General features: G+C 39.0%; 1 protein-coding gene and 1 long non-coding RNA gene across 2 annotated transcripts in view; one reads left to right on the top strand and one right to left on the bottom strand.

The window, feature by feature from the left end:
- Positions 1-5,435: 5,435 nt before the first annotated feature.
- Positions 5,436-12,926, top strand: part of LOC123808169 — a 30,329-nt gene continuing 22,838 nt past the window's right edge. The window contains exon 1 of the long non-coding RNA XR_006783769.1: positions 5,436-6,658. This is a non-coding gene — a long non-coding RNA (uncharacterized LOC123808169). The remainder of the gene's footprint in view (positions 6,659-12,926) is intronic.
- Positions 9,127-12,926, bottom strand: part of HIF1A (hypoxia inducible factor 1 subunit alpha) — a 47,633-nt gene continuing 43,833 nt past the window's right edge. The window contains exons 13-15 of the mRNA XM_045822599.1: positions 11,775-11,883; positions 11,086-11,212; positions 9,127-10,408 (exon numbers count right to left, since the gene is read on the bottom strand). Of these exons, the coding sequence (XP_045678555.1) occupies positions 10,257-10,408; positions 11,086-11,212; positions 11,775-11,883 (388 nt within the window). The 3' untranslated portion in view covers positions 9,127-10,256. The remainder of the gene's footprint in view (positions 10,409-11,085; positions 11,213-11,774; positions 11,884-12,926) is intronic.

Genomic DNA, 12,926 nt, shown 5'->3' with positions numbered 1-12,926 from the left:
GAAAGGAGTTCCCAGGCTCTGCAATCTTCAGGCTATACTCACCTGGAGTTTGGACTTTGCAACACGAAACTAAAGAGAATGAAAAGAGCCGGCATCCTGGCCTTCCCAGGGAGATATCCCAGCCATTTACTAAGATCTGGGGGAACAGGGAGCCCCATCATCTTGACCACATTCACCCAGGACAGAACTTTCATGCCCTGAGCAGGGTAGGTAGGAGAGGCAGCAGGTCCTGGCTCAAGTGCCACTGATTCTTGCTGTTCCCACAGCACATAGATTTTCTCAAATAAATGTTTCTTCATGTGCTGCATTCCCTTTAGAAAATCTCGAGACACTTTAAATGATTGTTTTCATTTATTTATTTATTATTATTATTATTTTTACCAGTAACAGTTGTTTCATTGGGAAAGAGTAAATCCGTGGAGCTCCCGACACTGTCCTTTTCCTGGGGATTCACTTTAAGGCAAACTGCTGCCCTCAGGTTGCTCGCCATCTAATAGAACCCACCTCCAGGGGATAGTCACAACTGTACTGTGATTAACACTGTGAGAAAGGGGAGCACACTGCCACACAGGGACACCTAGGAGGAACTCCTAACCCATCCCTGAAAGGAAAAGCTTTCTAAAGTACAACTGAGTTGTGAATGTTAAGGAAAGAATTAAAGAGGTGGAGATGCGGTTGGAAAGTGCTACAGGCACAGGAAAAAGCGAAGTACAAAGGCACAAAGGGGTAAGAGTGAAAGTTAGGTGGTTGGTTATATATATCACTGAGCAGGAGGCGCAAGGGGAAGAAACAGGCAGGAGATTCCTGCCTGGCATGCTCTGTGCTGGGAGCTTTCTCCCTGGATTTCTCAGTGTTCCTGCATATTCTGAATCTTCTGAGCAAAAGATGCCAGAACATAAGACCTAAAGATAGAACACTCTGAAGGGATTTAGAGGCTTCTCTTCCCTGCAGCCATTCTGGGGTGATGAAGATAAGATAAAGACTTTCCTTTCCCCACCTCCCCAGAGCAGAGTTGTTTACATTCCATAGCAGCGTTCTGTGAGGGAGGATGGGCAGATGGGCCAGCTGCTGTCTCTGAGCTCCAAGTCTCATAATGTGGGGGTTCCTCTCCGGTGGTACAAACCCCGCTGCACTTACAGGTGAATATCTGGCCCTCGCTGTGTAACCTCTGGGGAGCAGAGGCATGGGGAGCCAGCATTAATATGCTCTGTGGGTAATGAATGTTCTGTTCCAGAGGTCTGGTGTTTCTGTCAGTGTGTATACATACAAAAATTGCAGACCCTTCACAGTTTTGGACTTCACGCCAAATATAAAGGCATTTGAATTTTCATCTGAGGACACTCAATAGCTAATTTAAAAAAATGCTATTAACAAAAGCAATCACACTGCCTATAAGGTATTATAAAGATACAGAAACATTTTATGTCGGAAGTAAAAGTCCTTTGGCATTCCACCTCCCAAGGACAATTACTCTTTGACATTGTTAAAAAGAAAAATCCCAAAGTGCATCACTTGTGCTAAAAAGCCCATGATTCCAAACCTAAAGATTTTATTTGTTTATTTATTTTTATGTTTAGAGAGGGAGGAAGGGAGGGAGAAAGAAAGAGAGGGGACCGGGCCCACAACCCAGGCATGTGCCCAGACTGGAAATTGAACTGGTGACATTTCAGTTCACAGGCTGGTACTCAATCCACTGAGCCACACCAGCCAGGGCCAAACCCACCCTTAATATCTCACCTAATTACACATTCAGCCTCTCTGAGGAGTGGAATTTTAAACCAATCAGTCCGGAAATTCCTAATCCGAGCTAGTGAGGTCATCTGCCTGGTGAGAGCCCCTGCCTTCTCCTTGTCTGAAACAATCCACTCAACTGCTTAGTCCCCCTTTCTCGGTGCCTCTAAAACCCTTGTGTTCTGTGCAGCCTCTCAGAGAACCCCTCTAGCTGCTAGATAGGGTGTTGCCCCATTCATGAATCACTTAATAAAGCCAATTAGATCTCTAACTTTACTTGATTGAATTTTGTTTTTTAAGAATATCTATTACACGATCCCCATTAAGGGAATGCTAAGTATGGAAATAACATCATCACAGTTTTGTTTTGCAAAGTCCAGTTTGGCAACAGGGCAGTGTGGTAGGGATGGGGCAGGCGATAGGGGAGGTAGAGGAAACTCAGGCAAGAACTGACAAGGCAGTATTTAGTGGACATGTCGAGAAGGGGGTGATTAAAGAAAATCTAGCGACAAAAACGAAAGAGCCATGGTTGAAAGAGAAACCACATCCTAAACCAGACAAGCTCGGAGGAGGCCGGCATGACGGGTCTTACGGGCTCAGGGACTGAAAGCAACCACCTGGGATGGACTATGTAAAAGTCCCTAACTACAAGCGGTCATGGCAGCGTAGTCACCTCCTGGGCCTGAAGATTCCTTGACAAAGGTCAATCTTTACCTTCGGTGGGCCTGTCTACTGTCTTTTTGCATCTAAGAGTACATACTTTTTGAAATATCAGAGTAATCCCTTTTCCAGACCCCTGAGGGCACAATCTCTCACCTGAACACCAGATGACAGAAACGGTCATTGTTATCTTGTTCCTTGTGCTGCAAATGTTAATTACCCCTGTGCCCACCAGTGTAAACAAAAGTATATCTCTGTTTTACTTTTTATCCCAAATCCCAGACACTTCCCCACTTTGCTTTCTCCTGTTCCCTTAATCTGTCACTAACAGAGTTAACCCTCCTTACATCTCCTCCTTTGATTCTAATCTATAAAATAAACTGCAAACCTGCCATTCTCTGGAGCATTTTCTCCATTGGTTGAGATTTTGCACCACTACTTATCTCGCCTATACCCTCTCCCACCTCCACGCAACCCTTTCCCCTCCTGCAATCACCACACTGTTGTCTGGTTGGTGAGTTCTCTCTCTCTCTCCACCTCTACCCGCAGGCCTCCCTCCCAGAGCTGTCAGCCTGCTGTCTATGAGTCTGTCTCTATTTTGCTTATTAGTTCAGTTTGTTCATTAGATTCCACATGAGTGAAATCATATGGTACTTGACTTTCTCTGACTGGCTTATTTTACTTAGTATAATGTTCCTCATCCATAATGAACCTTTAAAGAAAGAAAAGAGCTGAGTCAGACTGGATGTGGTGAATAAGGGCATGACGAGTGATCTCTAGAGCTGATTTTGGAGACTGGGTGGTGCCACTCATGATGCAGGAGGAGGACAGTTTGGAGACAGTTGTTGAGGCGCCAAATCTGAGGTGCCTGTGGGGAGCCATCTGGCCTGGATATAGATTATCAAAGTAGAGACCATCATAAAAAGGAGGGGGCAATGGTGGTTTAGCACAACTTAAATGACCAATAAAAGTTCTTTTTAGACTTCAGTTGTTTGCCCAATGAATGTGTGTCTACTGCACAGAGTGGGAATTAACCATGCTCTCAGTGGCAGGTGCCATATTTTAGAATATTTATATCACAATATTACATCTTTGAATGACACTGTTTTAGTCTGGTCAAGCTGCTGCTGCAAAATACCAGACTTCGTAGCTAATAAACAACAAGTTTATTACAGTTCTGGAGGCTGGCAGTCCAAGCTCGGAGTGTTAGCAGGGCCAAGTTCTAGGGAGACCCCTGCTCCAGATTGCAGATTGCTGACTTTTGATTGTATCCTCACATGGCCAAAGGGGCAATGGAGCTTTCTGGAGTCTCTTTTATAAGGGTATGAGTCCCAGTCAGCAGGGCTCCATCCACATGATCTAACCACCTCCCAAAGGTCCCTACCTTCTAATACTAATCACCTTGGGCATTAGATTTCAACATATGAATTTCAGAGGACACAGACATTCAGAAAGAACAAGTCAAACATCTTGAACTCATCCAACACTCAGTAATTATTCATTGAATAATGGGCTTCATTGGGAGAGCCTGAAAATGGTTGGCAAGAGATAAATTCTTCAATGTCCTAAATTAAATTACAGTGGGCTGAAGAGTGGGGGAGAGAGACAACTAAAGCACTCAGTTAACATCTGTGGGCCAAAACTAACAAAAAACTATTCAGGAAGGAGGGGGATTATGGTAGAAAGAAGGGGAAGGGACTAGTTCAAGAACATGTATGAATGATTCACGGACATGAACAACAGTGTGGGAATTGACTGTGGGAGTGGGGAGTGGGATGGGCAGAGGAAGGCAAAGGTGGGAAAACTGGGACAACTGTAACAGAGTAACAATAAAAAGTCGTAAAACTATTCACATTCTTGGATGCTTATTGAAACTTTGAGCATCCTGCTTTATACATGAACTTTCAGACTCTCGCCCACAGCTAAACAAGAAGTAGTAAATATCTCTTCCTTATGAGCTAGGCAATTATCCTAGAACTGCCCCTTCCTCATCTTTTCCCACCGCCTTCTCTGCGGTCAATGCAAATTCTTTCAGAAAAACTTCCATTTTCTTTCCCCAAACATTGCATACAGGAGTCCTGCGGCTGCAGGTGGTTTAGACAGTATCCCAAGACCTGGTCCTTTTTCTGGAAGGCAAATGGCTCAATAAACTTACTTTCACAAGTTCTGGGCTGTGAAGGTTTTTGTTTAATGCGGTCCTGTTTTCCCCATTCTGCAACTCGGATCGTAATTCTTTTCTGGTCCCCATGTCACATGATTTCCTCTCCCACCTCCATCATGTGTGAGTTGGCCTTGTGCAAAGAGAGGCGGAGGCTTTAAAAACAGTCAAGGATGAATCAGATGGGAATCATGCTCTGAAGGAACTATGAGTTTAGTAGGGGAAATAAGACATACATAAATGATCATAGAAGGTAAAAAAAAAAAATGAGAAGAAAGCTAAAGGTGACCTGACATGTAAGTACTTAGGGGTGGCAAGTACTTGCAGTTGAATTTGGCAAGAAAAAAAGGCAAATTCAGTATGCTGGCTCCTCTCTGATTTGCAGTGTTAGTAGTTCACTCTGGTTGGGCTGTTGCTTTAAATATTCTACCAGCAGACTAGGGAATGAGGCAACACTTTAGAGTGGCTCGCCCACTGCTTGTTCAGTGCTCCCATTAGTTTGTCATTGCAGCTGTGTGGAGAAACATTAAAATCTGTTTCAAAGACCAAATTAATATCATCCAGAAATATCTGGAAAGGATCTTTGCATAAAATAGTATCGCTTAATGTTTTAATATTTCAAAAATCTCTAAAAATAGATCTGACTTAACAGAGTCTAGTTTACTTGCCAGGCTATACATGATATTTTCTCAATGTTTTAAAATGCATTTATCCCCCTTTGTGATAAACGTTGCACCCCACCTCCTCCCCCAGCCTGTTCTCTACGGAGAATCACCAGTTTATATTGATTTATTAAGCATCCATAAGACCAAAAGATGTAACACTCTCCTTACATGGCATCTTTCTAATTAAAAATAAACACACCACAACTGAGGCTACTGAACAGTTTTATTAGTATATAAAAAAAAATTAAAATATCTTGACCACTTAAGAAAATAGACCATTATTTTCTAGGAAATTGTATTTGAAAAATTATCAACAATGAATTTTCCTGAGGAATATAATTTACAATAAAATGTCAACTGTAGTCAGCTATGGATATGCAGAGGTTATTTATTCTAAAACAATACCTGCCTTTGACCTTTACAACAAACTGCGCAATCCTAACATACTAATTACAGCAGATTAAATTTAGAGCCCCAAACTTTTCTGTATTCCATAAACTCACCGCCCTTCTGCCCATCAAGATTACCTTCTCCCAAAGGACTCTCAATAGCTGGCCTTAATAAGGTGCACTCAACAAATTCAAAAAACAAAACAGAAACACCTGGGGCAGCTCACGTTTCCATTTACTTAATCCGAGACACCTCAAAGTGTTTTATTTAAAATAAACCTAATCTTTGAGTGCCTTGTGGAGAATATATTTACACAGATCAGATTAGTAGATAACTATTTTTTTTTAAACTATGTAGGTAACCAAGGTCTAGGCTGTTAGGAGACCTCAAATATTTTCTCTACTCTACAAAGCACATCTTCACACCCCAGAGCATTAGATTGGGAATTAAGGAGACAGTCCTACAGCAACACGTAGTATCATTCTGCACCACCTCCTCCCCCACCCCCACCCCTATCCAAAGAAGTTTGGGGAAGGGCTGGACACCAGAATTGGATAAGTCACCAAGGGCAAAGGGCAGTGGTGATCCTCTCGCACGGCCCGCCCGTCCAAAGGCTGGGAGGGGCCAGCCGGGAGGGCCCGGCCTCACAACGTGCGATCTCACACGTACGCGGGAGTACGCGGGAGCCCGGAGCAGAAGCGGCAGTCTCGCGCCCGCACCACAGGGCAGAGGGCGGGCTGGGGATGCGGTGCAGCGGCGGAGCACGTATGGGGGCGTGACCTGCAGAGCGGTGGGCGGGACTCAGGTTTCTCCTGGCAGCTTAAATTTCGCATCCTTAAGCAGTACCGGCGGCACCGGGGACTAAAGCGGCGTCAGGTCCCTTCCGCATCCTTGGTACTTTCTCTGATGAGGGTCTGATCGCTGCCGCTCTCAGGCACCTGCCTTTCCTCTCCTTCCCGGAACGGAGCCAAGACAAGGAGAGTATAAAGGACATAAAATAATGCGAGGAGATCGGGTGTCTGAGCAGCGTCTTGGGTAAAACCGTCCACTACAGGTAAGAATAAAAGTTATGTCCAAACCTCTGAAAGGTGTGAACACAACAAAGCTCCAGAAGGCATTCAGATTTGTGGTAAGGTGTAGCTTTTATCTTATAGGTAGACTAGTTCGTATCAATTGTACAGATTAAACTAATTCTCCGTAAAATGATCTGGGGGGACAGGTTCAACGCTATTTAAAGGGCTGAAATACAAGCAAATGACTAAGTGGCAGACTTAGAAACAAAACAACCGAGTAAAACAATTTTCTTTACATTTTTGTTGGTTCCAGCTATCAATATGTTTGCAAAGGCCAGTAACCAAACCCAATTGTTTAAAAAAAATTCCATGTTCTTTGCAGTTTGTTTTTCATATTGCTGTAATAGGAATTTTGAAAAAAAAATGACTTAAAAAACCACTTTCATTAATTTCTAGTTATGTCTTGCCATTCCTCTTAGGGCATCTCTTTCATGTCCTGTATGATTTCATTAAGCGACACCCACTCTCAATTCCCTCCACATCCACTGCTTCCCCGCTTGCTATTTAAATAGTTAATAGGAGAAAATGTTCTACTGGACTGCCTAGGACTGCAAAGTGGTTAGCACCACTAGCTTATGGAGTTACTGATGACCTGCTCGAATACTCTGAACCTTAGGTGGCCTCTCCAAGCTATTTTCTCATCCACAGGAGATACAAGTACTAATTCATAAGTTTTTTTTAAAGATTGTCTGATAATATGCAAAACGCTTAGCACAAAGCTACCATATAGTAAGAGATCTTAGATTCATTTTAACTCCTGATCTTTGTCATTTTACCCAGCACTGGGAGACTGCTTGAGAAACTACTTCCAGTTCCAAGGTTAATAGTGAGGCTTAGAACAAAAGAACAAGATACCCTAAGTTCCTTTACCATACTTGCTTCAAGTGTGAAAATAATAAAATGATCATTTATTCATAGCAGCACCAGAGAAGGGAGGGGCAGGAATATTAAGGGAGAAGGGCTGTTATAGAATTGTAATTGTTAGGGTAAGATTATACTTCCTGGATAAAAATATTGAAAAAGTTTGCAATGGTGTGAGAGCATAATGCTGGGAATGAAAGGCTGGTTCTGCTATTTCAATTTCAAGCACTCCAGGGGGCTTGTTTTTTAGTGATCCAGAGGTGGGTACTTGTTTTCTTCCAGCTTTACTGTTCTTTAAAGTGGCCTTCTCCTCTAAATCTCTGCTCTAACAAGTAATTTTCCTAGACATTACACAATCTGACCATTTACTAATATTTGAAGACTGTAAAGATCTAGTTTTCAACTCAAGGTAATTTGCTATCAGAATAAGCAAGATTTTGGATATTTTGACCTGAGAATATTAAAGAACTACTTTATTCTAAAATACCACCTCTAGTACTATTTGTAATTAGTGAAATACACAAGCAGTTTGGACCATAGTATTTATATTGAAGTATACATGTACTCCAAAATCTTGCATCGAGTTTTAGTATTGTAAACTTTGTTCCCAAATTTATGCAACTGTAGTCACATTTTATTTACTCTACGGTAAAAACAGCTCAAGATCCTCAAGATCCAGGGCTTATTTTGTTCAGGATCTTTTGTTCCTCAAATGTCAGGCTATAGTACCTACGACTCTGGCACTATCTATGTAATTTGTCCATAAAAATAATCTGCAGTTACCTCTAGATGTGGGGATTCACAGTGACTTTTCTATTTCATTTTATATTGTTTTGTGCTTTTTTTTTTAAAAAAAGGAGAGTGTATTGCTTTTATCATTAGAAAAGAAATACAGCAATTTCATAGAAATCTGAGATAAAACACGTCTATTTTTAAAAATTTAAATATGCAGTGTCATTAAAACAAAACAAGGTTCTATTTTGTGTTAGAGTCAGAAAACCTAAGTTTAATGAAGTCTCTGGTCTGGCATTACTTTAGGACTTAGACAAATTGTGTAATCTTGTAGCATCTGAGGTCTAAATTTTTCATCTCTGAATAGGAATAGATTAGAAATCTCCTAAAAATTTTGTTTTGGTTTGAGAGAAAGACATTGATTTGTTGTCCCACTTATTTATGCATTGAACCCACAACCCTAGCTTATTGGGACAGCGCTCTATCTAGCCAACTGACAATGGGTAGAAATCTTTGGAGGACGTTCTAGCCCTTACAACATTGTGTGACTGTAATGTTCATGATGTTTCACTCATCCCATTCATATTAAAACATTAAAGTTGTTTTAATAGGATCATAAACTTACAAACAGATTTCTTTTCTAAAAGCATCCTCTTTACAGTGGGACATTATGGTTTGTTATTTAACATGACATTTAGAGACACAATGTACATTAAGGTGATAGCAAAAGATAAATGGAGGAATAATCAATGCTGTGCCAATGTAACTTTCATAAAATTCTTAGACTGTTGGCAAACAATTTTAGGAGTTGGAGGTACTGAAATAAACATCAACATAAAAGCGGATCAAAGGGGGGCCTGGTCCACAGAAGATGTTTATTTGAAGTAACAAAACAATACAGTTAGTGTTAGATCCAACCACGAAGAGCAAAAGGAATGAAAAATTTGTACAATGCACATAGAAAAAACAAGATGGTTACTGTGACAACTATATATTTCTAAAATAATACTTCTAAAATCACTCAATTATTGAAATCTATATGAAAACAAAAGGATGTTAATGGCGACAAAGTGCATAAAACCAAACATCAAATTTTGAGCAAATTAACATACTAGGCAATTCTGCTAACAAAGCATGATTTTTGTTCACTATCTGCTCAAAACATCTTTATACCAACAGGGTGGGCAGAACATTTAGGTTTAATATCAATTACACATTATTAGCATAAACTTCCACAACTACATGTAAGGTATTGTTTTCTTTTGAGCTGGCAAAGTGACTATAGAACATCAAGTTCATTTCTCTGAATTGAGAATTTTATCGAAATAAATGCCACATACCTTCCAGATATATGCATATCTTTCTATATCATGTAAATGGCTTTACCCATTTAATAAACCACACAAGCATTTAAGAATCATTATATGATTAACAATGTCATGTTCCAGGGTTAACAATTTCATAGGCCAAAAAAAATTCTTCTTAAAAACTATTTTTATAAATGCAGAATATATTGCATGAGTAACTGCTGGTATTTTTTTAAGAAAATATATTGTGCAATTGTGGCTACCATGTACTGCCGGCAAATCATTATTGTTTACATAAAATGTGAAAAAACTGAGTAAAAAAATTTTCAAACTCATCATGATGAAAGGTTACTGCCTTCTTAAAAAGATTATATTGGCATCTTATTAAAAATAATTCGATAGGAGACAAACTCCCTAGCCCAAAATAAATAAATAAAAAGGTGCATTTTAAAAATGATGCTACTACAATGCAATGGTTTAAATACCAAAGAACTGTGAGAATGTGCTACCTGTGATCTGGCATTAACGTAAATTAAGTAAAAGGGGATCAAAATTGAGCTAACAGAGTTTGTGCAGTATTGTAGCCAGGCTTCTAAAATTAGATATAGAAAATATAAATAGACTGCTTTAGGTAATGAGCCACCAGTGTCCAAAAAAAGGAATGAAATTATGAAAAAGCTCAGTTAACTTGATCCAACGCTCTGAGTAATTCTTCGCCCTGCAGTAGGTTTCTGCTGCCTTGTATAGGAGCGTTAACTTCACAATCGTAACTGGTCAGCTGTGGTAATCCCTTCTCATCCATTGATTGCCCCAGCAGTCTACACGCTAAATCTGAAAAACAAGGAGATACCTAAGTATTCATTCGTCTAGTCAATGATTATCATTAAACACCCACTATGTGTCAGGTACTGGGAAAATAAGGCAAATAAGCTCTTTCTGGGTTTTCCAGTTTATGGTGCAAAACCATAGCTACAGAAATAAATGCAATCAAGTGCTGTGTCAGAAATGTTTACAGTAGGGGTGTCAGACTAATTTTCACTGGGGGTCACATCAGCCTCGCAGTTGCCTTCAAAGGGCTGAATGTAATTTCAACTCCCCAACAGTTAAGGGACAGTTACATTTATACAGTCCTAAAATTGTTTCGGACCTTTGAAGGCAACCATGAGGCTGATGTAGCCCCTGGTGAAAATGAGTTTGGCACCCCTGGTTTTACAGGATACAATGAAGACACAAAGGAGTGATAAGTGAATTTAGAGAAAGGCATAAAAACTCACAAGATTTAGCTTCTATTCAATATTAATGGTACACAGAGATATCAAAGACAATTCTAAAAAAATTCAAGCTCCATCTTTAAATAGCTATTTCTATATTATAGCCATTAGAGAAAATGCTGCCTTCCTTTTTAATCTTGCTAAGGAATGAAAATCACTCTCACTTGGAGCAAAGCTCCTAAATAAAAAGTCATATAATTCTCTTTGTGATATTCAGGGCAAAAAGAATAAACTAACCAGAGGGTATTAAAATAATAGTCTTTTGCTCCATTCCATTCTGTTCGCTAGATCTGCATCCTTTTACGCGTTTCCAAGAAAGTGATGTAGTGGTTGCACGATCATCTGGCTGCTGTAATAATGTTCCCTAAAAACAGTAAAGTTATTTTAATTTTACTATGTCTTTTTTTAAAAATAGAAAACTTTGATATCACTGTAAGTTGAATAACACAGAGTAGGCAGGCTTCTTAAATCAAATACTGCCCCAGATTGTTTTAATTCTTTCTCTTACCACTACTATGATAAAGACATTTATTTGCTACACATCACAGCTGTCTGTAAATTCTTTCCAGTTAACCTGGTTAAACTGAAAATATCACTGGATTACATGAAGACTGACAACATACCTACTGTGTTTTGGGGGTAAGAAGGAGAAAGTAACTTTAAGGGAAAAGAACAAGACTGGTGCTGATATTGGGTGGAGTAGAGGGAGAACATCAGTTTTTACTAAAAATATATCTGTGTTATCTGAGAGTTTTATACTGAGAATATATCCATTAAGTGTTTTAAAGACAGTGTATACACAGTGGAAAACCATGTATAAATTCTAAGAAATACAACTAGTATTTAGAAGAAACAAGAATTACCTATATGTATAACTTATAAATAACACATTAGCTAGAAAAGCAAACACATACTCTCACACTTACAATTCCTACTGCTTGAAAAAGTGAACCATCATGTTCTATTTTTCGTTTTCTTTGAGCATTCTGCAAAGCTAGTATCTTTGGATTTAGTTCTTCCTCAGGAACAGTAGTTCTGAAAAAAATTTAAATAAAATTTAAATAAAAATATTGTCTTATTTTTAAAATTTAAATAAAAATAATCTTTTATTAAAAAACCCAAATAGCTTTTACCCAGAAAATATATAATGCTTGTTTTCCAATTAAGGAATATAATGTTATATATGAGAAGTTTTCCTGATTACTAAAGTTTATCACTTTAAAATCCAAAGCTCAATTTTTAAAATAAAATATCCTAAAATTTGCATTTTCCTATTAATAAAATAAAAGTGAACAGAACTAAACTGATATTTTTGTAACTTAAATATTGACCTTTCATTCTGCCTAATACAGATATTCTTGGGAATTCTGTAATACAAAATTAATTTCACATTTGTATAGCATTTTCAGTTCATAAAACATTTCATGTTTATTAGCTCATTTTAGTCTCACTCTAATCCCAAAGACAGGTATTTAGAACCCATTGTACAAATGAGAAACCTGAGGCCTGTGAGTTGACTATGTCCAAGTCCTATTGCTAATTAACTGGAGACATGGAAGTAAATTTGGATCTCTTTGTACCCATGGCCCTCCCAGTGATCTTCCTACTAAGCCATTTTCCTTCCAGTATCAATCTTGTTATCAAGCCTGCATCTATCTAAAATTAATATTAAATAGTGAAGAACTGTTTTGTAGCTCAAATATGTCAATTTTGTCATAGCTATTTTGTCCCCCCCCCCCCCAAGAGCTCGCCTGTCCATACATAATCATTAATGGCTCCTTGCTGTTCCATATAGTTGAGAATGCATATGGGTAGGTGACCTATTATTCTGCCTTCCTACATGCAGTTTTGCCTCCAGTATATAGACGGCAGGTTTTTAAACCCTTATGTAACTATATTATCTTTACAAAGTAGTACTTTTAATGGTTATCTTTAATTTTTGTTACAAAGCTGTACGTTGTCTGGTTTAATATAGCACTTTGATTTTGCAAATAATTACCTAGACAAACAGGAATAAAAAAGCTTGCATATAATTCATAAGATTCCTCTCTTAAAATATTTAGTGCATACAATAGAGG

Source organism: Phyllostomus hastatus, unplaced genomic scaffold, assembly GCF_019186645.2.
Source record: "Phyllostomus hastatus isolate PE091 unplaced genomic scaffold, TTU_PhHast_1.1 phas_scaffold_501, whole genome shotgun sequence".
In the NCBI taxonomy this organism is placed as follows: Eukaryota; Metazoa; Chordata; class Mammalia; order Chiroptera; family Phyllostomidae; genus Phyllostomus; species Phyllostomus hastatus.
This window is presented reverse-complemented; position numbering and strand designations above follow the sequence as displayed.